The following is a 24,194-nucleotide window of genomic DNA, read 5'->3' as shown; positions in this document are numbered from 1 at the left end:
TGCTTTAGCATGCATCCTTGTTTATATTGTCATGCATCACGTTAAGAGCACACACTTTACAACCTAGGATAAGTGGGGGAGTAACGGTACCCCAATGGCTTTAGCTTGGGTAAGACTCGTGAAACCATCCAACTCTCGTTTGATTGTTTACTTGGAAGTGGTTGATATGCCAAACTGATATTACTCAGGGCCTCTATCTTCACACTACTTGTAAGCCTCATATCAACCTTTTCAAGGACGATCACTGAGCATGCGAGAGACCCTTCGAAACTAGATAATGACCAACCCCTTTGATGCACTCAACAATTAGGATCTTCCTCTTAGGTTGTCATCCCGTGAAGGGCGAGTCTGCATTTCATACGCATTTTTTCTAATTGCTTCAGCATTTTCGCATAATTGCATGATTTACATTTAGCAGGTTGAAATATAGGTTCCCCATTGAAACCCCTCTATAACACTCGTTTGAGAAAAAAGACAAATGGAAAACGAAGAAAAAGCCCAGTTGGAAACCCAACATCAAAAAGAGGTGGACAATCTTAAAGAAGAAGTTGCAAGGCTTACTAGTATACTCGAGCAGGCCTTGAGAGATAAATCCGGAAAAGCAACACTTATAGCTCAGCATGAACCTATGTTCGTAAATCCCTTCAATCCACAGAATATGGGGGCAAATAGGTTGTCATCTGAATTTCAACAAGCTATGCATTTCCAGCCAGCATACCCCTCAAGAATTTCGTCTACCATTGATTCTACAGAGAAAGAATCTCAAAAGGGCAAGAGGGTAAAAAATGATGGTATGAAGAAACTAGTTGCCCTAGAGCAAAGGTTGAGAGCATTAGAGGGAATTCGCCTATATGATCCTATAAAGGCTGCTGAGATGTGTTTGGTGCCCAACATTGTCATTCCCAACATAGCAATTTAAGATGAAACTAGCAATGCAGCCTGCCTCAGGCAGGACGTTTAGGGGGTGATAATATATTCCCTTTTACGTAACCAGTCCCGAACCATATAATCTCTATTGACCAGTTAGGGTTCCTAGTGACCATAATACTAGGTGGCGACTCCTTAAACAAGACCGTTCTCCATCAAAGAACAGGATGCCAGAAATCCGTTCTTGTCCAAAGACTGATAATTTTTAATCGGCCGCCGCGATGTCGGGTGCGACAACCTTTGGCGAGAGAGTTTATGGAGGAAAGGGATTAATATGTTGTATTTCCTTTTTATTTATAAATGTAATCAACTTATCAAGCATTAATGAAAAGGGCGTTGACCCATCTTCTTATGCAAAATCTGTCTCTTGGTGAATATGATTCAAGCAAACGATTTGAAAGGCAGTACTCCTAGCAATGTGACAAGAGAACCTGCGTTTATAAGGTGGTGGCTATTATTCGTTCACAAGAAAGCTGCATCCATACCCAATGTACAAAGCATTCTTATCACAATCATGCATTTTCTCATACATCTATGCACACATCTGCTGATTAAGAAACATAGGTCCCCCTTCTAGAATCCACAAGACTCGACAAAGAAAAAGAATGGAAAACGAAGAAAGGTCACAACCAGAAGCTCAGTACCAAAGAGAGCTTGAAGGAGTTCGGAATGATGTGGCGCACCTGACCAGTATGCTGGAGCAAATGTTGAGAGTCAGAGATGGAGAGGGAACATCTACTCAACCTGATGAAGCACCACCAGCAGCTCAAATCCCTGTCGCACTTATAAACGTGGGGGCAAATACACCTAATAAGCAGCATCCTAATCTCACTCGGCCCATCCAAATCCCTATTACAATGGATTTAACAAATGAGGATCCACATGACGTCAGATTCTCTAATCATGAAGGGTATGATAAGTGGACTGTGCTAGAAGAAAGGTTAAGGGAAATTGAAGGAAATGATTTATTTGACCCAGTTAGGGCCGCTGAAGTATGTTTGATGCCTAACATCGTAATTCCAAAGAAGTTCAAAGTGCCGGAGTTTGTTAAATATACCGGAATGGAATGCCCAAAGACCCATCTTCGTTCCTACTATAACAAGATGGCAGAAGTTATCCACGATGATAAATTATTAATTTACTTCTTCCAGGATAGCCTGACAGGATCGACCCTCAGCTGGTATATGAGGCTGGACAATGCTAGGATAAAGAAATGGACGGATATGGCAGATGCTTTCTTAAAGCAATACAAGTTCAATCTTGAGATTGCTCCTGATAGGACCAGGTTGATTACCATAGAGAAAGGAACTCAAGAGTCCGTGAGGGCTTATGCTCAAAGGTGGCGAGACCAAGCTATCAATGTACAACCTCTACTAATAGAAACGGAGATGGTGACACTGTTTGCCAATACTTTTAGGGCCCCATATTATGAACATCTTATAGGTAGCTCAGCCCAGCATTTCTATGATGCTGTGCGAATTGCTGAAAGGATTGAGCAAAGAATTCGAAGTGGGAGAATTGCAGAACCTATAGAGAAGAAGGGTTTTGTTGGGAAGAAAAAGGAAATCGAGGTGAATAACCTAGAAGGCAGGTACCAAGGGAAAGGAAAAAACTACCAAAACTACCAAACACCTACCTCCCAAATCACCAGCATTAACTTTTCCAAACCCTCCGTCCCAAACCAACCCCATCAAATGAAATTCCCAGCCAATAACCAAAACATTTACCAAAGGAGAGACAACCGACAACCAGAAGAGCAATTACCACCTTTGCCAATGACTCTAAAAGAGTTATATGCCAAATTGCTAAGTATTAGACAGATAGCTCCCCTACCACTACCACCTATGCAACCACCTTTCCCTACCTGGTACAACCCCGAGTTAACTCGGGTCATAACATCAAAAACTGCATAGCTTTTAAGAAGAGGGTATCACAGCTTATCAAAATCGAATGGGTCACTTTTAAAGATTCACCTAATGTGAATTCAAACCCTCTACCCAAACATACTGTAGGTGGTAGTGGAGTGAATAATATGGAGGTCGGTAGCAAAGAGAAGGTGCTAAGAGTGACCATGGCGAGGCTATACGAGATGTTGGTACAATCTGGACATTTAGAGAAACCATCTGAACATTGCATGAGGGAAAATGATTTTTGCCCATTCCATCAAAAGAAAGGGCATCACATTGATGAATGCACTGAGTTTCATCAAAAGGTTGCGAGAATGCTGACTTTAGGAGAGCTAAGGATTGAGGCTGTAAGAGATAATGAAGAGATAGAGATGATAGAGAATCAGGGGAAATGTAGAGTCCAATCAACAGCTAATGGGCTCTCGAAATTGGTATTAACTAAGCCCTCATATGCAAAAAAAGTAGCCTATGAAGCGATGCTTGGAGATTATGGTTATACCTTGAATATTGAAACTCCTTTGCCGTTGTTCCAAACTGAAATAAGTGGGCTAACTCGGAGTGGTTGTTGTTTCACACCTGAAGAACTAGAGAAGCAAAGAAAGGCTAAGAGCAAGGAGGTGTTGGACCTCGATAAAGAGCTTGAGGTAAATAAACCCGTAACTGAGGAAGAAACAAATGAGTTCCTGAAATTGATGAAGCATAGTGAGTACTGTATAGTGGATCAGTTGAAGAAGACCCCTGCCAAGATCTCCATCTTGTCATTAATACTCAGCTCCGAGCCGCATCGTAATGCTTTGCAAAAAGTACTGAATGAGGCCTACGTACCCCAAGATATTGAACAAAAGACTATGGAGCATCTAGTAGGGAGGATCCATGCTGCCAATTATTTATTTTTCACAGAAGATGAACTTGACGCTGAAGGAATTAGGCATAACAAGGCCTTGTATGTCACGGTCCGATGCAAAGATTGTCTCATTGGAAAAGTTCTTATCAATAACGGCTCGGCCCTTAATGTGTTACCAAGGCATATGCTTGATGAAATGCCGGTAGATCCCTCACACATGCAACCCAGTGTGATGATGGCTAGAGCGTACGATGGCTCACCAAGGCAAGTGATAGGGACAATTGAGGTCGAACTAGCTGTGGGTCCACAAGTCTTTCTAGTAACCCTTCAAGTGATGGATATCCACCCTTCCTATAATATGTTGTTAGGAAGGCCATGGATACATTCTGCGGGAGCTGTCACCTCTTCGCTACATCAATGTTTGAAGTACATTGCCAATGGTGTTCTGGTTATTGTTAAGGCTAAGGAGACTATATCAATGGTAAGAAATGTGGCGGTTCCATTCATTAAAGCTGAAGATTGTAAGGATGGAAACCTTCATGCATTTGAGGTTGTGAATACCGAGTGGGTGCCCGAGAACACTGTGGTGAGGAAGCCAGAAATCTTGGAGGCCACCAAAATGGCCGCTAAAAGCTTTCTGAAACACAAGATTCCTTGCCCATATGACATAGAGAAAGGAAGGCTTGAATGGATGGATATAATCAACCTTAAAGCTGCAGAACAAAGGTTTGGGCTTGGATATAAGCCCAAGAAGAAGGATTACAAATGAGCTGCTGGTGCAAGAAGGGAGAAGAGAATGGCTAGGATTGAAGGAAGGAAGCCTGAAGAAGAAAGCTTAGCCATCCCTCCAATCAGGATTTCGTTTCCAAAGGCCGCATATGTGATGCAGTGACACGATCAAAGAGTTGATGTCTTATCCCAAGTGCAGGAGTGTCACAGTAATAAATAACCCGGCAAGACCGGGGTCGAACCACAGGGAGGTGAACTATATAAATAATAATAATAATAATAATAATAATAATAACAATAATAAGAACAACAACAGCAGCAGCAGCAACAATGATGATTTAAAGAGGACTTTGAGATATAAGATTATTAAAGAAGATTAAACAATGATAAAAACAAATGTCAAGGTTAGAGGGTTCACTAATAGTATTAGAGATAAGTAAAATATAAAATCTTTATAAATTATCAACATGATCATATTAATCATCTTATTTACATAATACCATACTTACAAATTTTATCAAGCATTCATGATGCTAACTTATGTTGACAACAAATCAAGTTCCTCTCATAATAACGATGTCAGCCGAAAACTATGAAGGATCAAGTATTTAATGTACCAAGTGTTATACAACACAAATCTAGATTAACCATTTAACAAGCAAGGTATTAAGAAGGATTGATAAGATAAAAAAGATAAGACATGTTAATAGCAAATTGTTTAGGATTTAAGCATTGAAGTCCATGTTGAGTTCATATTATACTTATTCTAACACCATTAGTGAAACCTTGTCACCTTGACATAATTAACTTAGCTAGACATAATAAAGAAGAAGAACATAAATAAACAAGATAAGAACATAGTTAACTAAGTATAGTAAAGGAAATGAAAAGCATAAACAAGAGATTAATGAAAATAAAACTTAAGCATTACAACAATAAAGAGAGAGCAAGAACATGATCTTGATCTTAGAACCAAGATTGCTAAATGAATGGCAAATGCTTCCTTTTATAGGCTAAAATTCAGAACTATTCATTTGGTAATTGATTATTGATGTAGTGGCCAACTATTGATTTAGTGGACTTGGTGAACAGCATCACTCAAGCACTTTGGCTGGATGACATGACATTGATACATTCAGAATTTGGCAAAGTGTTCTTCATGAAAGTTGTTGGAAATCATCTTATCTTTCCACCCATAAAATTTCAGAGCATTTGGATCACTATACCTCGATATATGGCTAAAATACTGAGTAGTGCTGTTGGTGGACGTGGTGGATAGACCTCAAGCTCTTGGCTGGACGAAATGTCATTGTTACCATTAGAATTTGAGAAAATCTTCTTCATGAAAGTTGTTGGAAATTATCTTTTCCTTCCACCCAAAACATTTCACGTCATTTGGCCTTCTAGAACTCCAGATATGGGTAAAAGTCTAAGCAGTGTTTGGGCTGGATTACAGGACAGATTCTGACTTCTCTTTTGTGGCCAAACTTTGAATTTGAAAACGGCAGATTTGGGTCTTAAACTATTCATGAACATTGTAGGCCTATTTCTTAGCTTTCCATCCATATAAATTAATCTGAAATCCAAGATCTACGCTCCATATATGACCCAATAATTGAACAGTGTTCCAATTTGAATTGAATCGGCATCTCCTTTCTAAGCTTAGCCGTTTCTTTGTCCTTTCACTTTCAATAGTTAATCACATCAATCAATCCTTTGAATTGTGAGATATGTCTGCATTTAAAATGAACATTTACCATAAATTAAAGCTATCTTATATTATCAGATCTGTTATTATAAAACATGCTCTAGTTAAGGAGTTATTGATACTTCAAGTGCAAAATGATGATGTAAAACCTTGATAAAAATGCACTTTTAAGTACTAATCATGCAGCCTGATAAGGGATGTCGCACGTCAGAAAATCCGCGCGGCATCGGCTGGCGATCTTTTCGTCGTTATGTTTGATTTGATTCGTTGGAGTCGCAACCTAGTAATTTATCAAAGGCTACTAGGAAACCGGATGTACTGGTCTTGTTAAAGATTCACGGGTAAGGGACTGGTTGTGGTTAGGGAAGGTATTAGCACCCCTAACGCACCCTACCTGACGTAAGCTGCTTCGCAAATTTGATGTGTTTAAAGAAGTTTTAATAATTGTTTTTTCATCGGATATTAGATATATAACTTACGTATAAGTTAATAATTCTGGACCGTGAGCAAATCAAAATATTAAATTCTTCTTTATGTTTGCAATTTTATCATAAATAAAAATATCCATAAAAAAACATACAAACACACACATTCACTTTTACTATATTTTTTCTTTTTCTTTTCTTTTCTTTTCTTTTCTTTTTTACATACACAGTACAAATTGTAAAAATTCAACAACTAAACAAAAATTACATCAAACACTTTAAAAATTACAAAACAAACCCCCACAAATCCTTTACAGTGCAGGGAAACCTTTTGGACCCGTATGAACAGTGGCGGCGTGTCCTTCCACGCGCCGCCGCTGGTAACTCAAAAAATCAGGAGCTCTGGAATGTTTCCTTCACCCTCTATCCTCCTAAATTGCCGGCGACCTGCAGAACAAGAAAAGCAACGCGCAAAATAGTCGATTTTAGTTTTTATTTCCTTTGTTTCACTTCTGTTTTCTGCCTTCCTTTTGGTTCGGTTGGGAGTGGGGCTGCTTCGGTGGGCGCCACTGGAGGAAGGAGGACTGCTGTTGGTCGGTGAAGAAGCTGGAAGGCGGAGGCTTGCTCCTGTGGAGCCTATCGCTGTTGAGGAGGCCGCGGGAGGCATTGCTGGGGCTGTTGAAGCTGCGGTGAAGGGGAAGCTGAGGTGAAGATCTGTTTGAGGAGAGGGTCTTGGCTGGGCATCTGCTGTGAGAGATTGGAGGAGCAGAGGAGGAAGGAGCGGCGGACCGATCTGGGTCCGTGGGGGGTGTTGCTCGGCTGTTGCTGTAGTGGAAGGAAACGGCTGGGAGAGAGGAGAGGCTGTCCGATTGAGGGAGAAGAAAAAAAATCAAAAGGGGCTGTTTGGCTTGTTTTTGGCTGGGAGGAGGACCAACGAACGGGAGGGGGGAGCAGCTGGGAGAGAAGAAAAAAAATCAGAGCTGGGGGCGGCGGCGGCCCCCTTGGAGAAGATAAGTTTAGGTCATTTTTAGGGTTTTTTCTCTTTTGTGGTGTCTCCTTCTAATTTCCAAATCCCCCCTCTTGAAAATTCAGTGTAGCATGGTATTTATAGGAAAAGTTTTGCTAGGTTTTCAAATTTGGTCCCTCAACTTCTGTCTTTTTGTAAATTTTGATTTTTCTTATTTTTTTTGTATTTTTTCAAAACAAGCAATATCAACATCGACTCAATGAGGAAAATCAATGATTTTTAAAAATAACGCGTTAAAAGTCGAATGCGTTCCCATGATCTTTGAAAATTTAAATTCTTTTGAGACGATGCTAAAAATTTTAAAATTATGCAAATATATTAAAAAAAGTATTTTTTTGGATTTTCAATGTTTTTCTCTATTTTTGGATTTTTCTGAAAAAATATCAAAACATGGGTCAAAAATTGGGTAGCAATAAGGGACATGAAAACCTCCTTCAGAATCTTTCTTCAATGAACATAAACACTTTGGAGGAAGATCAAGTCAAGAACATTGCTGAGAAAATTGAATCTGGAAGAAGGGATGAAGAGCTGCCACAATTAACCATCCACACTTTGGAAGAAGTCACCGTCAGGAATTTTGTTCGAAAGCTAGCCGAAGGAGAGATGTTCCAGAATTGGGAGACCCAAGAATCTCCATTGGTTTTCAAAATGTAATCAACAATGATTTGTTGGATTATAATCTTATCTATGTTGTTTTTCTTTTTTGTTTTGTTTTTATTCATTGACAATCGAGGCTCAAGATGTCAATTGGATTTTAGTTTTTGTTTTTTGAGCCAATCTTTTCCTTTTAATGAGATCATGTATTTTCAAAATTCATCTTGATGTCTTACTGTGCATTTACACATCACTTTCCGCTTTCAGAAACCCTGAAAGCGGATACTCCACAACAATACCTACACTTTACATTGAGAATGAATAGCCAAACTTTAAAGAATACATAGTAGCTGTAGAAGATGAGGAATGGGAGGAGAAAAACATATGGGAATTCACAAAATTAATAGAACAACACGAACAAGCTTGGAGGCCCGCTAAAGAGGAACTTGAAACCATAAATGTAGGTAATGAAGAAATCAAGCGAGAGCTGAAAATATGGACTTTGATCACCACTGAAGAGAAGGAAGAGTTGATTGCACTGCTTCGAGATTACATAGATGTCTTTGCCTGGTCCTACGAGGATATGCCTGGTTTGGATACGGACATCGTAGTACATAGGATACCACTGATGGAAGGGTGCAAGCCGATTAAGCAGAAGTTAAGGAGAACTCATCTGGAGATCTTAATCAAAATAAAGGCAGAAATTGAAAAACAATGGAACGCTGGTTTTTTGGAAGTAGTCAAGTATCCACAATGGGTGTCAAACATAGTAGTGGTACCCAAAAAGGAAGGTAAAATCAGATTTTGTGTGGACTTTAGGGACTTAAACCGGGCTAGCCCTAAAGATAATTTTCCTTTGCCACACATAGATATTTTAGTTGATAATGCAGCGCGCAGCTCCACATATTCCTTCATGGATGGGTTTTCAGGTTACAATCAGATAAAAATAACGCAAGAGGATAAGGAGAAGACAACCATTGTAACACCATGGGGAACCTTTTGCTACAAAGTCATGCCATTTGGTTTAAAGAATGTTGAGGCTACCTACCAAAGGGCTATGGTGACTTTGTTTCACGACATGATGCACAAATAGATTGAAGTATATGTGGATGACATGATTGCTAAATCTAAAGAGGGAGAGAATCATGTCCAAATATTGAAGAAATTGTTTGAAAGGCTAAGGAAATATAAGTTGAGGCTTAACCTAGCAAAGTGTTCATTCGGGGTGAAATCCGGTAAGTTATTGGGATTTGTGGTGAGTGACAAAGGGATAGAAGTGGATCTCGGCAAAGTAAAGGCTATTCAATCTATGCCACCTCCCAAGATTGAGAAGGATGTGAGAGGTTTCTTAGGAAGGTTGAATTACATTGCTCGGTTTATATCCCAATTAACCATGACTTGCGACCCGATCTTTTGTTTATTAAGGAAGAAGAACCCTGGAATATGGAATGAAGAGTGTGATGAGGCTTTTGAGAAAATCAAGCAGTACTTGCTAAATCCACCTCTACTTGTTCCTCCTGTACCAGAAAGGCCATTGATATTGTACCTAACAGTAACCGAAACAGCAATGGGATGTGTGCTTGGGCAACACAATGAAACCGAAAGGAAGGAAATGGCCATTTATTACCTAAGCAAGAAGTTCACGGAATATGAGTCTAGGTATACTATGATTGAGAAGCCGTGTTACACACTGACATGGGCTACAAAGACATGACATCAGTATATGTTGTATCACACTACATGGTTAATTCCAAATTAGACCCGTTGAGGTACATTTGTGAAAAGCCCTATCTATCTAGCCGAATTGCAAGATGGCAAGTTCTATTGGCTGAGTATGACATAGTATATATGACAAGGAAAGCCATGAAAGGGAGTGTTATTGCCGATCACCTGGCTGACCATGCTATGGAAGATTATGAGTCTTTAAACTTTGACTTTCCTGATGAAGAAGTGCTTGCAATTGAGGAAGAGAAATCAGATTGGTGGGTTATGTACTTTGATGGTGCTGTAAATGTATGTGGTAACGGAGCAGGTGCAGTGATAATCTCCCCTGATAAGAAGCGGTATCCGGTTTCAATTAAGCTGCAGTTCGGGTGCACCAACAACACGGCTGAGTATGAAGCTTGCATTCTTGGTTTAGAGGCTGCATTAGAGATGAACATCAAAAAGATAGATGTGTATGGAGACTCAATGCTGATCATTTGCCAAGTAAAAGGAGAATGGCAAACCAAGGAAGAGAAGTTAAGGCCTTACCAAGAATACTTGTCTAAGCTGGCTAGAAAATTTGAGGAAATAGAGTTCACCCATCCGGGAAGGGAAGGAAACCAGTTTGTAGATGCTTTGGCCATATTAGCATCTATGGCCAAGATAGACTTTGGGCACAAGGTACAGCCGGTACACATCAATATCAGAAATAACCCAGCTCATTGCTGCTCAGTCGAAAGAGAAGTGGATGGAAACCCTTGGTACTATGATATCAAGAATTTCATCCAAAACCAGGCATATCCCATGGAGGCATCCAAAATCGACAAGAAGACCTTAAGGAGGTTGGCAATGGATTTTTATCTTGATGGGGAGATTTTGTATAAGAAATCATTTGACGGGACTTTGATGAGATGTTTGGATGAATTTGAGGCAAAAAGCACGTTATGGGAAGTCTATGAAGGGATTTGCTCAACCCATGCTAGTGGACATGTGATGGCTAGGAAGATACAAAGAGCCGGGTACTTCTGGATGACATTAGAGAAGGATTGCATCGACTATGTCTGAAAATGTCATAAGTGCCAAGTTATATAGTGACAAAATCAAGGCCCCTCCAGCTCCTCTATTTAACTTGACATCTCCATGGCCCTTCGCGATGTGGGGAATTGATGTGATTGGACCAGTAAACCCAAAAGCCAGCAATGGTCATAGGTTTATTCTTGTGGCTATTGACTACTTTACAAAATGGGTAGAAGCTGGGTCATTTGCTCATATGACGCAAAAAGTGGTGAAGAAATTTATTGAGAGAGATTTGATTTGTCGATATGGTCCACCAGAAAAGATTATAACTGATAATGCCTATAATTTCAATGGCAAGATGATAATAGAACTCCGTGCTAAATGGAAAATCAAGCATTCCAACTCTTCGCATATAGACCAAAGATGAAAGGTGTGGTAGAAGTTGCTAACAAGAATGTCAAAAAGGTTATTCAGAAGATGGTAGTCACCTATAAGGATTGGCATGAGATGTTGTCATTTGCCCTTCATGCGTATCGCACCGCAGTCCGAACCTCAATAGGATCCACCCCGTACATTTTGGTATATGGAATGGAGGCGGTTATGCCTTTAGAAGTGGAAATCCCCTTATTGAGAGTACTGGTAGACTCTGAGCTGGAAGAGGTAGAATGGGAAAAAGTTAGATATGAACAGTTGAATCTGATCAATGAAAAGAGGATAGCCACAATCTATCATCATCAACTTTACCAAAGAAGGATGGCCAAATCATACGACAAAAAGGTTCGACCTCGAGGATTCCACGAAAGAGATCTTGTACTGAAGAAAATATTGCCTTTACCAGGAGAAGATCAGAGTAAATGGGTGCCGAACTATGAGGGCCCTTACGTGGTGAAGAAATCATTCTCGGGAGGAGCTTTGTTGTTATCTAGAATGGATGGAGAAGATCTAGTTAGGCCAGTGAATTCTGACTCTGTAAGGAAATATTACGCTTGATGTATTCCGTAATCTCCCAATCAATAAAATAAAGTTTGGCCATGAATTTTTTCTGTAAAAAACCTTTCTTCATAAAAAGCATGATCTCATAGCATTTGAAATCTTTTACTTAAACAAACTCTTTTCTTACACATGACTAAGGAAATGACTCCATCAATTGGAGGGAACCAAATCAAATCTAAACTTGACATATTTATGCATGTCATAACCCAATTCTGGGTTATTCCCCAAAATTCATTTTTTTTTTTTAAAAAAAATCAAAAAATAAAATACAGGCTGGCAACGTGGAGAAAGCTGATCAAGAAAAATAGGCGAAATAGGCAAAAATAAATCTGCAATTTTCGGAGGAAATTCAAGGTCAAATTAAATGATTATTGGACAAATTTGCATAAAAATTAAGTCCAATAACATAATTAAATTTTTAATAGGCCAATTTGATTTAATCATGGGCCAAATTAAATTTTAATTATGTTTAAGAATTAATTTAGGTCCAAATGAAGGATTTAATTAAGTGCAAGGACTTAATTATACTTTAAATGGGTCAAATTAATTTTATTTTGGGCTTAATTGGTGAAAAATTAAGTTTGGGAGCCTAATTTGGGCTTAATGGAGAAGATTGGAATTTTAAGAGACCAAATTTAATTTTTACCAAGTTAATTGATTGAAATTAGGGGGCCAAATTGCAAGAAAATTGAAGTTTTGGGGCCAATTAGGGGTTAAATTGACAAAATCCAAAGCCAAGGACCAAACTGCAAGAGGCGCCAAACTGCAGGGGCCTAATTGACAAAATCCGGGGGGCCAAATTGAAGAAATTGAAAGTTTAATGGTCAATTAGGGACGAAATTGCATAAATCCGAGACCAAGGACCATATTGCAAAAGGCGCGTAACTCTGGGGCCGAAGATGAAGTTACGCCGGGACTAAATTGCATCAAATCAGAAGTTTCAGGGTCAATTAGGGAATAGTATCGAACGAAATTGAAAGTCGGAGGACTAAATTGAAATTCAGCAAAATTCCCTATTTTTATCCAAACGGCGCCGTTTTGAATAAAACAATACTGTTCATCTTCTTCCCCACTGAGCTGCCCGAGTGGCCGACTTCAGGCCGTGTTTTCTGCCTCGTTTGGCCCCCAAATCCGACAAAGCATGCATCCAAATGTCCACCTTGAACCCCTCTATCCCGGGGAGTGGTCCGGTCGGGTCGAAAAGGTTTGAAACGGCTTCGTTTATTGGCCCAAAGTGTGCACCTCGGGCAGTCTGCAAATTTGGCAGTTCGAGGTGCCCACTTTGAGCCAACGGTCTGGATCGCTCAGGTCGAATCAAGGGCTGATATTTTTCCCCCATTGAAGACAAGATTGCCCTCTTTCCAGTCCTATAAATAGGAGCAATTGTCATGCTCAGAGGGAGGAGAAAAACGAGCTCAAAGTTGGCCGAAAACCAGCCTTCTGCACCCATTTTTCTGCAAACAATCATTTTTTCTGCTTTCTCTCTCCACCGTGGCCTTCAGCCACCATCACCTTCATCACCTAGCTTCTCGCCATCATCCCCACCTCCAGTAGCCACAAAACCATCTCACGTGACAGTTGCACCACTTCTCTCTCTCTCTCCTCTGTAAAATCTCCTCCTCTGCCACCGGGACTCCAGCAGCAGCGGCGACAGCAGAGCCAGCAGCCACCACCTTGACCAGAAGCTTTCACTCCTACCAGCAGCAGCCAGAGTAGCATCTCCTTCCCCAGTCACACCAACAGCTCCAGCCGTGAGCTTTCCTTCTCCTCTGCAGGAATCTGCTCCTTCTTCTTCCAGCCGTGAACAGTGCAAGCCGCCGGCCTCACCACCTTCAGTTACACCGTGCACCACCAGCTAGGCCGCCGACTCTCTCCACGCCAGGTAACTCGCCCCTCCCCTGCTATGCCTTCCTTTTCCTTTCACCGTGGCTGCATGCAGAATTCGTTTCTGCATGCAGCGGCTAATTAATTAGCCACTTGCTTGGGCCGGGCCGGTTTTGGCCCAGCCCAAGGGGTCGGGCCGGTTTTGGCCCAGCCCAAGGGGTCGGGCCGGTTCTGGCCCAGCCCGGAAAAAAGAGAGAGGGACCTGTTGGGCCGAGACCGGCCCAACCCAATGGTCCTGGACCGGACCAACTGTTTGGGCCGGACCGGCCCACAGATTTAATAAATTTAATTAATTATTATGTATTAAAAAAAAATCAAAAACAATTCAAACAAATTCAAAAAAATTTCAAAAATCATTTCAAAAAAATTGTGATTTTCTTAAATATTTTCCTACCAAGTTTGCTTAATATTGGGTTGTATACTTACATGATAAGATACAAGTCCGGTATTAAAATGCCCGGTTTTCTCAGAAATATTCAAAAAAAATTTTATTGCATACGGCCAAGTCCTAAAGAATTTTCCAAGCATGTTTTCTTTTCAAAATAAAAAAATTGCAACTTTCTCACGTTTTAAAAATCCAAAAAAATGGATATCATAACTAGTTTATGATCATCTGTTAGGGTTTGGCCAAAATGTCAAAAACTTTTATTTCAACTTTTTTTTTAGGATTCAGATGTAGACTTTAATATTTGTGGGGTGTAAAATTACACGATAAAGTACACTCTCGGGTATTAAAGATACAAGGTGTAAATAAAAGCAATTTTAAAATTCAGACTTTAGAATGGTTAGGATTTAACCCAATAAGGTAGAGACTCCCTCACGAAGGGAGATCTGCCTTGAACCTTAGAAAAGACCAACGAATAGAAACTCGACCTAGAAAAACAATCAAACAACAATGCAGCTTACCTTAGGTAGGGTGCACTGGGGGTGATGCGTCTTCCCCTTGCACAACCAGTCCCTTACCCAGACTCTCGCAGACCATAGGTTCCTAGTGACCATAATACTAGGTGGCGACTCCAACGAACCAAGCAAAACCACAAATAATAATAAATAATCGCCAGTCGATGCCGCGCTGATTTTTTGACGTGCGACAGAATGACGACTCCGCTGGGGACAACCATGTCTGGTCGGACTAAGCATTGATTGTTTGATTGTTTTCCTTTTGTTGGTTTTAATTTTAGCTTGCATTTCTACTGCTTTAGCATGCATTTTAATTTTACGAATAAACCCAATTCTAGGTTAGGTGGGGAGTAACGGTCTGCCTCATGACTTTCAGTCGGGGTTCAGATTCGTGAAACATCCAACTATGAACTGAGTGTTTACTCGATAATGGCGGTCACAATGTGTCCCAACCATTCCTTGTAAACCCCTATACTGCCTTCACGTGAGGTGGTCACTGGGCAGTTCATAGACCCTTTTGAAGACTAGGTAGAAAGCCTACCCATCATGTAATGACCTAAAATATTCCTTTAGAGCGTGAACCCCTTTACATATTCATTTTGCATGGGTTTTTGCCAGTCATACCCAATGTACCTACATTTGCATCCACACACATACATACATCCATCCATTGTAAATAACATACATACATGCGCCAGGTTGAAATATAGGTCCCCAAAGAGCCTATAACACCCGACTCTGAACACAAAACATGGAAGGTGAAGAGCGTGCTCACCGTGACGCCCATTTCCAAGAAGAGTTAGAATCTCTGAAAGTAAGCGTGGCTCGCCTCACTAACTTACTCGAGCAAACACTTAGAAATATACTGGAACACAATGCCCCACAACTCATCTCAAATCCTACTGTAACAAAATGGCAGAAGTAGTACATGATGAAAAACTACTGATGCATTTTTTCCAAGATAGCTTAAGTGGGGCGGCATTAAACTGGTACATGAGATTGGACAACACCAAGATCCAAAGATGGAAAGACTTGGTGGATGCTTTTGTCAAGCAATACAAGTATAATATGGACATCACTCCTGACAGAACCAGTTTGTCCAACCTAGAGAAAAGGGACAAGGAAAGCATAAGGGAATATGCTCAAAGGTGGAGAGACCTAGCTGCTCAAGTACATCCTCCACTCCTGGATAAAGAGATGGTCACTCTATTTGCCAACACGCTCAAGGACCCATACTACGAGCATGTGATGGGTAGTTCGGCCCAACAATTTACTGACGCTGTGGTAGTAGCTGAACACATAGAGCAAGGAGTAAAGAGTGGTAGAATCTCTGTATCTGTGGAGAAAAGGGGCTTTGAAGGTAAAAAGAAAGAGGTCGACTATGTTGAAAGTGGATATAGGGGTAGGAAGAACCCATTCCAAAACTATCACACTCCATCCCCTTCACCCCAAATTTCTAACATCAATCTCAGCCCTACATTCCTCACAAGAAAACCTGAGCCTCAAACCAAACACCAAAGAGTCCAAGAGCAACTACCTCCATTACCGTTGCCCTTAAATGAGATGTACCAAAAGCTACTGAGCATCGGGCATATAGCTCCAGAACCTTTGACACCTTTGCAACCACCTTACCCCAACTGGTACAAGCCCGACCTCACTTGCGAGTATCATGCTGGTGCCGCGGGACACAACATTCATACTTGCAGTGCCTTTAAGAAGAGGCTCATGCATTTGATTAAAGCTGGATGGGTAACCTTCGAAGGAACTCCAAATGTGAGTTCGAACCCTTTACCCAATCCTGCTTCAGGTACTGGGTCAGTGAATGCACTAGAGGGGGAATGCTCTGGAAACCTCAAAGCACCGATGGCAAGAGCAAAGTGTGAAGAAGGCAATGTGCACTCTCATGGATAGAGGACAAAGTTCTGCTATAGAATGTGAAGATGGAGCCTACCCAATTATTTCCTTTTGTTTGATCATGTCTGTTTCAACCTGTTTTAGTCTTATTAGCAATTTAGCTCATAATGCCATAAGACTTTCTCTGTCAAATGAGCATTTCCTGTTAATAAAATCATGTGTTTTCCTGTGTTCATGACATGCCTTCATTTTTTTGCTGTTTCATGCAAATAACACATTGAACATAACCTTTAAACGTGAAACCATTGCGCCAAGAATCTTTGGGCGTGTTTCCCCTTTCTTCCAAAACTATGCATGTTTTCACAAGGATTTTTGGGAAATCAAAGTTTAGTACAAAAACAGAAATCATGTTGGTGTTTGTTCAAACAAACTAGTTCTGAAAATTCAGGTGATTCCTTAGAAAGGTAACCATACACCAAGAAAACCCAAAAAAAAAAAACACAATGAAGTGACTCCAAAAGCTGAGTTTTATTTGCATGAATCACTCTGCATACTCGTATGAAAGCAAGGCTTACCGATCCTAAGTGCATGCATTTGAGATGAAGAAAGGCCATCTTTGATAATCCTTTCACAAGGCTAAAAAAATCCCTTGCAGTCCCCTTTTGAGCCTCGTAGTGTTTTTTGGAAATAACCTCGACTAGGATCACACCCTACACTGGGGGGCAAGTGCCAAAAAAATCCTTAATGATTGAAAGTGCCCGAATAACTCTTGGGGGCATGAAAAACCTCAACGATTGAAAGTGCCCAAACAATACTAGGGGGCATAAAAGAAAATTCTCAATCAATCGAAGGTGCCCATACAAAGCTGGGGGGCATAAAAAATCCAAAGGATGCAAAATTCTGAGCAAAAAAATAAAATAAAAAAAAAGCCAATGCAATAATGCTCAAAATCAAATGAAGAAAACAAAAACAAAGAGAAAGAGCCCCAGCCCAACACTGGGGGGCATCGGGGACCATTTTACAAATCAAATTCCTAGGTCCAGAAATGTATGAGCAAAAACATTTGGGATACAAACACTAGTGATCCTTAGTCTCAAAGTCCCTTAAAACACCTTTTGAGCCTAAATATCATTTCTCTTCATAGCCAAGAGCCCAAGCCTACATTACGTGCCTAATCAAGCCCTTTCTGATCAAAGGCAAGCAATCTGGATCGGTAGGCAATGCTTTCCCGTGCGAAACAAAATCATTATTCATGCAAATAAAATGAATGCTTTGAAAACGGTTCTGAATAACCCTCAAATTGAAATTTCAACCTTTTGTGACCAACCCGATGTCACTTCGTGTTCTTCACATTTTTACCAAAATCGAAACAAAAGTTTTCATCACATCTGAAAAACTCCCCATAGGAATCACTTGAATTTCTTCAGAATAAGTTTGCTTTGAATCAATGTCAAAATGATTACTGTGTCTGGAATAGCTTTGAAATTCCAAAAACTCTGCATGAAAAAAACTCCTTGTCAAAGACCAAACCTTCCTTCACCTAGCCTCATCCTCAAACCTGATCTGAATACTTGGGGGCATGATCAAGCTGGAGAGCAATTCACCAAAACACATAGGGTTGGCTCCATGATTCCGCTTCTAAGAAAATAGGAAATGTTGGGTTAAGCTGGAAATCTCTTCAGATAAAGGTTTGAGGGATAAGATGTATGTTCATGTCATATCCTGCCCGAAGGTCAAGATCACAAGATGTGACTCGAGTAAGCAAGAGCGAAAAGAGACATCAAAGCTTACTATCAGACACTCCAACTCTTGAGAAAAGAAAGGCACCATGAAGAAGAGGGGACCTATATTTCTCAGGTAAGTATACATGCATATCGATCACGATGCATCCTCGACGTATCAGTGTCTTACCATCACCTCCTTTTTAAGCGGGCATTGAGCCCCATCATTCAGATAGTATGCTTTCTAGCCCTATCTTCTTCCTTTTTAGTACGCCTTAGAGCCATCAACCACCTTAGGTAGAGTGTTTTCCAACCCTGCCTCCTTCTTAGTGCGCCTTAGAGCCATCAACCACCTTAGGTAGTGTGTTTTCCAACCCTGCCTCCTTTTGAGTGCGTCTTAGAGCCCTCAACCATCTTAGGTAGTGTTTTCCAACCCTGCCTCCTTCTTTAGTGCGCCTTAGAGCCATCAACCACCTTAGGTAGAGTGTTTTCCAACCCTGCCTCCTTCTTAGTGCGCCTTAGAGCCATCAACCACCTTAGGTAGTGTGTTTTCCAACCCTGCCTCCTTTTGAGTGCGTCTTAGAGCCCTCAACCATCTTAGGTAGTGTTTTCCAACCCTGCCTCCTTCTTTAGTGCGCCTTAGAGCCATCAACCACCTTAGGTAGTGTGTTTTCCAACCATGCCTCCTTCTTTAGTGCGCCTTAGAGCCATCAACCACCTTAGGTAGTGTGTTTTCCAACCCTGCCTCTTTTTAAGTGCGCCTTAGGGCCATTAACCACCTTAGGTAGTGTGTTTTCTAACCCTGCCTCCTCTTTTGAATGTGCCTTCGAGCCCTCACCTCTTAGGTAGTGCGTTGTCCAACCCTGCCTCTTTTTAAGAGCTCCTTCGAGTCCTAACCTTTTAGGTAGTGTGTCTTTCTAACCTTACATCCTTTCGAGTGCGCTTTCTAATCCTCAAGAGGATTCATCATTCCTCAACAAGATGAGTCGATCATATCTCATCCTTGTTTTTCTTCTTTACAATGCTTACTATCTAAAGTCTCGTAAGAGATTTTCTATCATAAGCATTGTAAAGAGGGGGGCAACTGTCATAACCCAATTCTGGGTTATTCCCCAAAATTCATTTTTTTTTAAAAAAAAAAAAAATCAAAAAATAAAATACAGGCTGGCAACGTGGAGAAAGCTGATCAAGAAAAATAGGCGAAATAGGCAAAAATAAATCTGCAATTTTCGGAGGAAATTCAAGGTCAAATTAAATGATTATTGGACAAATTTGCATAAAAATTAAGTCCAATAACATAATTAAATTTTTAATAGGCCAATTTGATTTAATCATGGGCCAAATTAAATTTTAATTATGTTTAAGAATTAATTTAGGTCCAAATGAAGGATTTAATTAAGTGCAAGGACTTAATTATACTTTAAATGGGTCAAATTAATTTTATTTTGGGCTTAATTGGTGAAAAATTAAGTTTGGGAGCCTAATTTGGGCTTAATGGAGAAGATTGGAATTTTAAGAGACCAAATTTAATTTTTACCAAGTTAATTGATTGAAATTAGGGGGCCAAATTGCAAGAAAATTGAAGTTTTGGGGCCAATTAGGGGTTAAATTGACAAAATCCAAAGCCAAGGACCAAACTGCAAGAGGCGCCAAACTGCAGGGGCCTAATTGACAAAATCCGGGGGGCCAAATTGAAGAAATTGAAAGTTTAATGGTCAATTAGGGACGAAATTGCATAAATCCGAGACCAAGGACCATATTGCAAAAGGCGCGTAACTCTGGGGCCGAAGATGAAGTTACGCCGGGACTAAATTGCATCAAATCAGAAGTTTCAGGGTCAATTAGGGAATAGTATCGAACGAAATTGAAAGTCGGAGGACTAAATTGAAATTCAGCAAAATTCCCTATTTTTATCCAAACGGCGCCGTTTTGAATAAAACAATACTGTTCATCTTCTTCCCCACTGAGCTGCCCGAGTGGCCGACTTCAGGCCGTGTTTTCTGCCTCGTTTGGCCCCCAAATCCGACAAAGCATGCATCCAAATGTCCACCTTGAACCCCTCTATCCCGGGGAGTGGTCCGGTCGGGTCGAAAAGGTTTGAAACGGCTTCGTTTATTGGCCCAAAGTGTGCACCTCGGGCAGTCTGCAAATTTGGCAGTTCGAGGTGCCCACTTTGAGCCAACGGTCTGGATCGCTCAGGTCGAATCAAGGGCTGATATTTTTCCCCCATTGAAGACAAGATTGCCCTCTTTCCAGTCCTATAAATAGGAGCAATTGTCATGCTCAGAGGGAGGAGAAAAACGAGCTCAAAGTTGGCCGAAAACCAGCCTTCTGCACCCATTTTTCTGCAAACAATCATTTTTTCTGCTTTCTCTCTCCACCGTGGCCTTCAGCCACCATCACCTTCATCACCTAGCTTCTCGCCATCATCCCCACCTCCAGTAGCCACAAAACCATCTCACGTGACAGTTGCACCACTTCTCTCTCTCTCTCCTCTGTAAAATCTCCTCCTCTGCCACCGGGACTCCAGCAGCAGCGGCGACAGCAGAGCCAGCAGCCACCACCTTGACCAGAAGCTTTCACTCCTACCAGCAGCAGCCAGAGTAGCATCTCCTTCCCCAGTCACACCAACAGCTCCAGCCGTGAGCTTTCCTTCTCCTCTGCAGGAATCTGCTCCTTCTTCTTCCAGCCGTGAACAGTGCAAGCCGCCGGCCTCACCACCTTCAGTTACACCGTGCACCACCAGCTAGGCCGCCGACTCTCTCCACGCCAGGTAACTCGCCCCTCCCCTGCTACGCCTTCCTTTTCCTTTCACCGTGGCTGCATGCAGAGTTCGTTTCTGCATGCAGCGGCTAATTAATTAGCCACTTGCTTGGGCCGGGCCGGTTCTGGCCCAGCCCAAGGGGTCGGGCCGGTTCTGGCCCAGCCCGGAAAAAAGAGAGAGGGACCTGTTGGGCCGAGACCGGCCCAACCCAAGGGTCCTGGACCGGACCAACTGTTTGGGCCGGACCGGCCCACAGATTTAATAAATTTAATTAATTATTATGTATTAAAAAAAATAAAAAAAATTCAAACAAATTCAAAAAAATTTCAAAAATCATTTCAAAAAATTTGTGATTTTCTTAAATATTTTCCTAATAAGTTTGCTTAATATTGGGTTGTATACTTACATGATAAGATACAAGTCCGGTATTAAAATGCCCGGTTTTCTCAGAAATATTCAAAAAAAATTTTATTGCATACGGCCAAGTCCTAAAGAATTTTCCAAGCATGTTTTCTTTTCAAAATAAAAAAATTGCAACTTTCTCACGTTTTAAAAATCCAAAAAAATGGATATCATAACTAGTTTATGATCATCTGTTAGGGTTTGGCCAAAATGTCAAAAACTTTTATTTCAACTTTTTTTTTAGGATTCAGATGTAGACTTTAATATTTGTGGGGTGTAAAATTACACGATAAAGTACACTCTCGGGTATTAAAGATACAAGGTGTAAATAAAAGCAATTTTAAAATTCAGACTTTAGAATGGTTAGGATTTAACCCAATAAGGTAGAGACTCCCTCACGAAGGGAGATCTGCCTTGAACCTTAGAAAAGACCAACGAATAGAAACTCGACCTAGAAAAACAATCAAACAACAATGCAGCTTACCTTAGGTAGGGTGCACTGGGGGTGATGCGTCTTCCCCTTGCACAACCAGTCCCTTACCCAGACTCTCGCAGACCATAGGTTCCTAGTGACCATAATACTAGGTGGCGACTCCAACGAACCAAGCAAAACCACAAATAATAATAAATAATCGCCAGTCGATGCCGCGCTGATTTTTTGACGTACGACAATGCACACCACACTGGGGGCAAGAAGTGTACGAAGTGCACATAGGAGTCCATAGTGAACCACAGCCCAAAGGGGTATCATTATAAAAACTTCTAAAAAGCATCTTTTATGAGAATTTCCAATTGCATTGAAAGTTTCAGTTTTCATGAACAAAACCAAATCTTTTGAGTTTTCCTTTTAAAATAATAATAAAAGACAATACTCAATGGAGAAAGAAAGGGCCCTATAAGGAATCAAAGATCTCTTCACCAAGAGGATAACAAGTATAACACGTGGAGCATATTCTGTTTCAAGAGGACGAATCAGACAAACAAATGGAAACAAGAGCTCAATAAGTCTACAACAGAAAGGGGGACCTATGTTTCCAAAATAGGTAACAAAAAACATGCATGCTATATTGTCATAACACTAACCTGGCATAAGAAAGTGTGACGAAGCCCAAAATAGTTCCAAGTTTTTGGGAAAACCGCTGAGGTCCAAAATCTCAGGTCAATGGAACTACAGAAAAGGATAGGAATTGTGAACCAGCACTGCTTTATTTCCTCGAGGTTAGATGTTTTCTTTTGAAGTTTTAGATGGGCAGGTCACCCGATACTGAGACCCTTTCTTAGAAAAGCGTGGAGTTTTTCTAAGAAGTGTTAGGATGGGCAGGTCACCCGATATTGAGACCATTCCTTAGAAAAGCGTGGAGTTTTCTAAGAATTTTAAGATGGACCGATCACCTAATATTGGACCGTTTCTTAGAAAAGCGTGGAGTTTTCTAAGAGTCTTAAGATGGGCAGGTCACCTGATATGGAGACAATTCCTTAGAAAAACATGGAGTTTTCTAAACAATTTTAAGAGGGGCCGGTGACCTGATATTACCGTTTCTTAGAAAAGAGTGGAGTTTTCTAAGAGTCTTAAGATGGGCAGGTCACCCGATATTGAGACAATTCCTTAGAAAAGCGTAGAGTTTTCTAAAGAATTTTAAAAGGGGCCTGTTACCTGATATTGAAACCGTTTCTTAGAAAAGCGTGGAGTTTTCTAAGAGTCTTAAGATGGGCCGGTCACCTGATATTGAGACCGTTTCTTAGAAAAGCGTGGAGTTTTCTAAGAATTTTAAGATGAGCCGGTCACCTCATATTGAGACCATTTCTTAGGAAAGCGTGGAGTTTTTCAAGAATTTTAGGATGAGTAGGTCACCCGATAATCATACCATTTCAAAAAAAAATTGAAGTTTTTCTAGAAATTTTAAATAAGCAGGTCATCTAATAAGGAGACCATTGTTGAGGAAAAGCAGTGAGATTTAGCAGGATCAGGCGGTTTATCTTTACAACACTTACTATGCGAAGCGCTTGACAAGTTTTGCTTTGTAAGCATTGTAAATAGGGGGCATTTGTTGTTACTCAATTTTGGACCCCACATGCTGGAGACGGTGTATACCTCTTTTGAACAGAGTGTAGGAGTTTAGCTCATATTCGCCAGAAGATTGACAAAAGCACATAAAGAAATATTTTGTTTTTTTTAAACCTTGTTTGAGCTGTTTTCTGCTCTTTTTATCCTTCCCTTTTACTACCAAAATTATCAGGTTTTCTTAGGTTGATTAGGAGTCTTTATAATGCTAAATTCGTTTTTTTATCTGGTCTTTAAGGTTGTATAAATCCCTAAAAATGGTTCTGCTGCTGTCGCAATTTTTTGTTCCAACTTAGGCTCTCATTCTGACTCAGTTTCGTACGATATCTGACCATCTTAGGTATATTCTGTCACTCATTACATGTTGAAAAATTGACATACACCTTTATTAGGTCTTAGGGATCATTGTTCTTAGATCAGATTCTCAGTCAGATTTGGATACTCAATATTGTCAGATCAAGAACCTTTTTGACCAACTAGATTACTACTAGTTTCTGTTCTATAAAAAGATTTTATCTCACCTCGACTCCTTCATCAAAGTTGTAGTCCTAGACGCGTAGATGAATTTGAGCTTTTGAATCACTTGATTTTGATATCAGAGGCTCAAGATGTTCCCATTTGAATATCTAACATGAAGGCAGAGAATTCTGTCGCGAGAAGGATATTGACCCGAGTCTGCACTAAAAAAAAACTCTATTTTTGGCCTAGTTTTTGTGATTTTTGTTCTTAGTT

General features: G+C 40.6%; 1 protein-coding gene across 1 annotated transcript; it reads left to right on the top strand.

Moving 5' to 3' along the window:
* Positions 1–7,957: 7,957 nt before the first annotated feature.
* Positions 7,958–11,309, top strand: LOC112325428 (uncharacterized). Its single transcript, XM_024591957.2, has 5 exons — positions 7,958–8,206; positions 8,487–9,221; positions 9,324–9,820; positions 9,961–10,884; positions 10,958–11,309. Exons 1-5 carry the CDS (start codon positions 7,958–7,960, stop codon positions 11,307–11,309), a joined length of 2,757 nt encoding a protein of 918 aa, XP_024447725.2.
* The last annotated feature ends 12,885 nt before the right edge of the window (positions 11,310–24,194 follow it).

Source organism: Populus trichocarpa, unplaced genomic scaffold, assembly GCF_000002775.5.
Source record: "Populus trichocarpa isolate Nisqually-1 unplaced genomic scaffold, P.trichocarpa_v4.1 scaffold_45, whole genome shotgun sequence".
Taxonomy (NCBI): domain Eukaryota; kingdom Viridiplantae; phylum Streptophyta; class Magnoliopsida; order Malpighiales; family Salicaceae; genus Populus; species Populus trichocarpa.
This window is presented reverse-complemented; position numbering and strand designations above follow the sequence as displayed.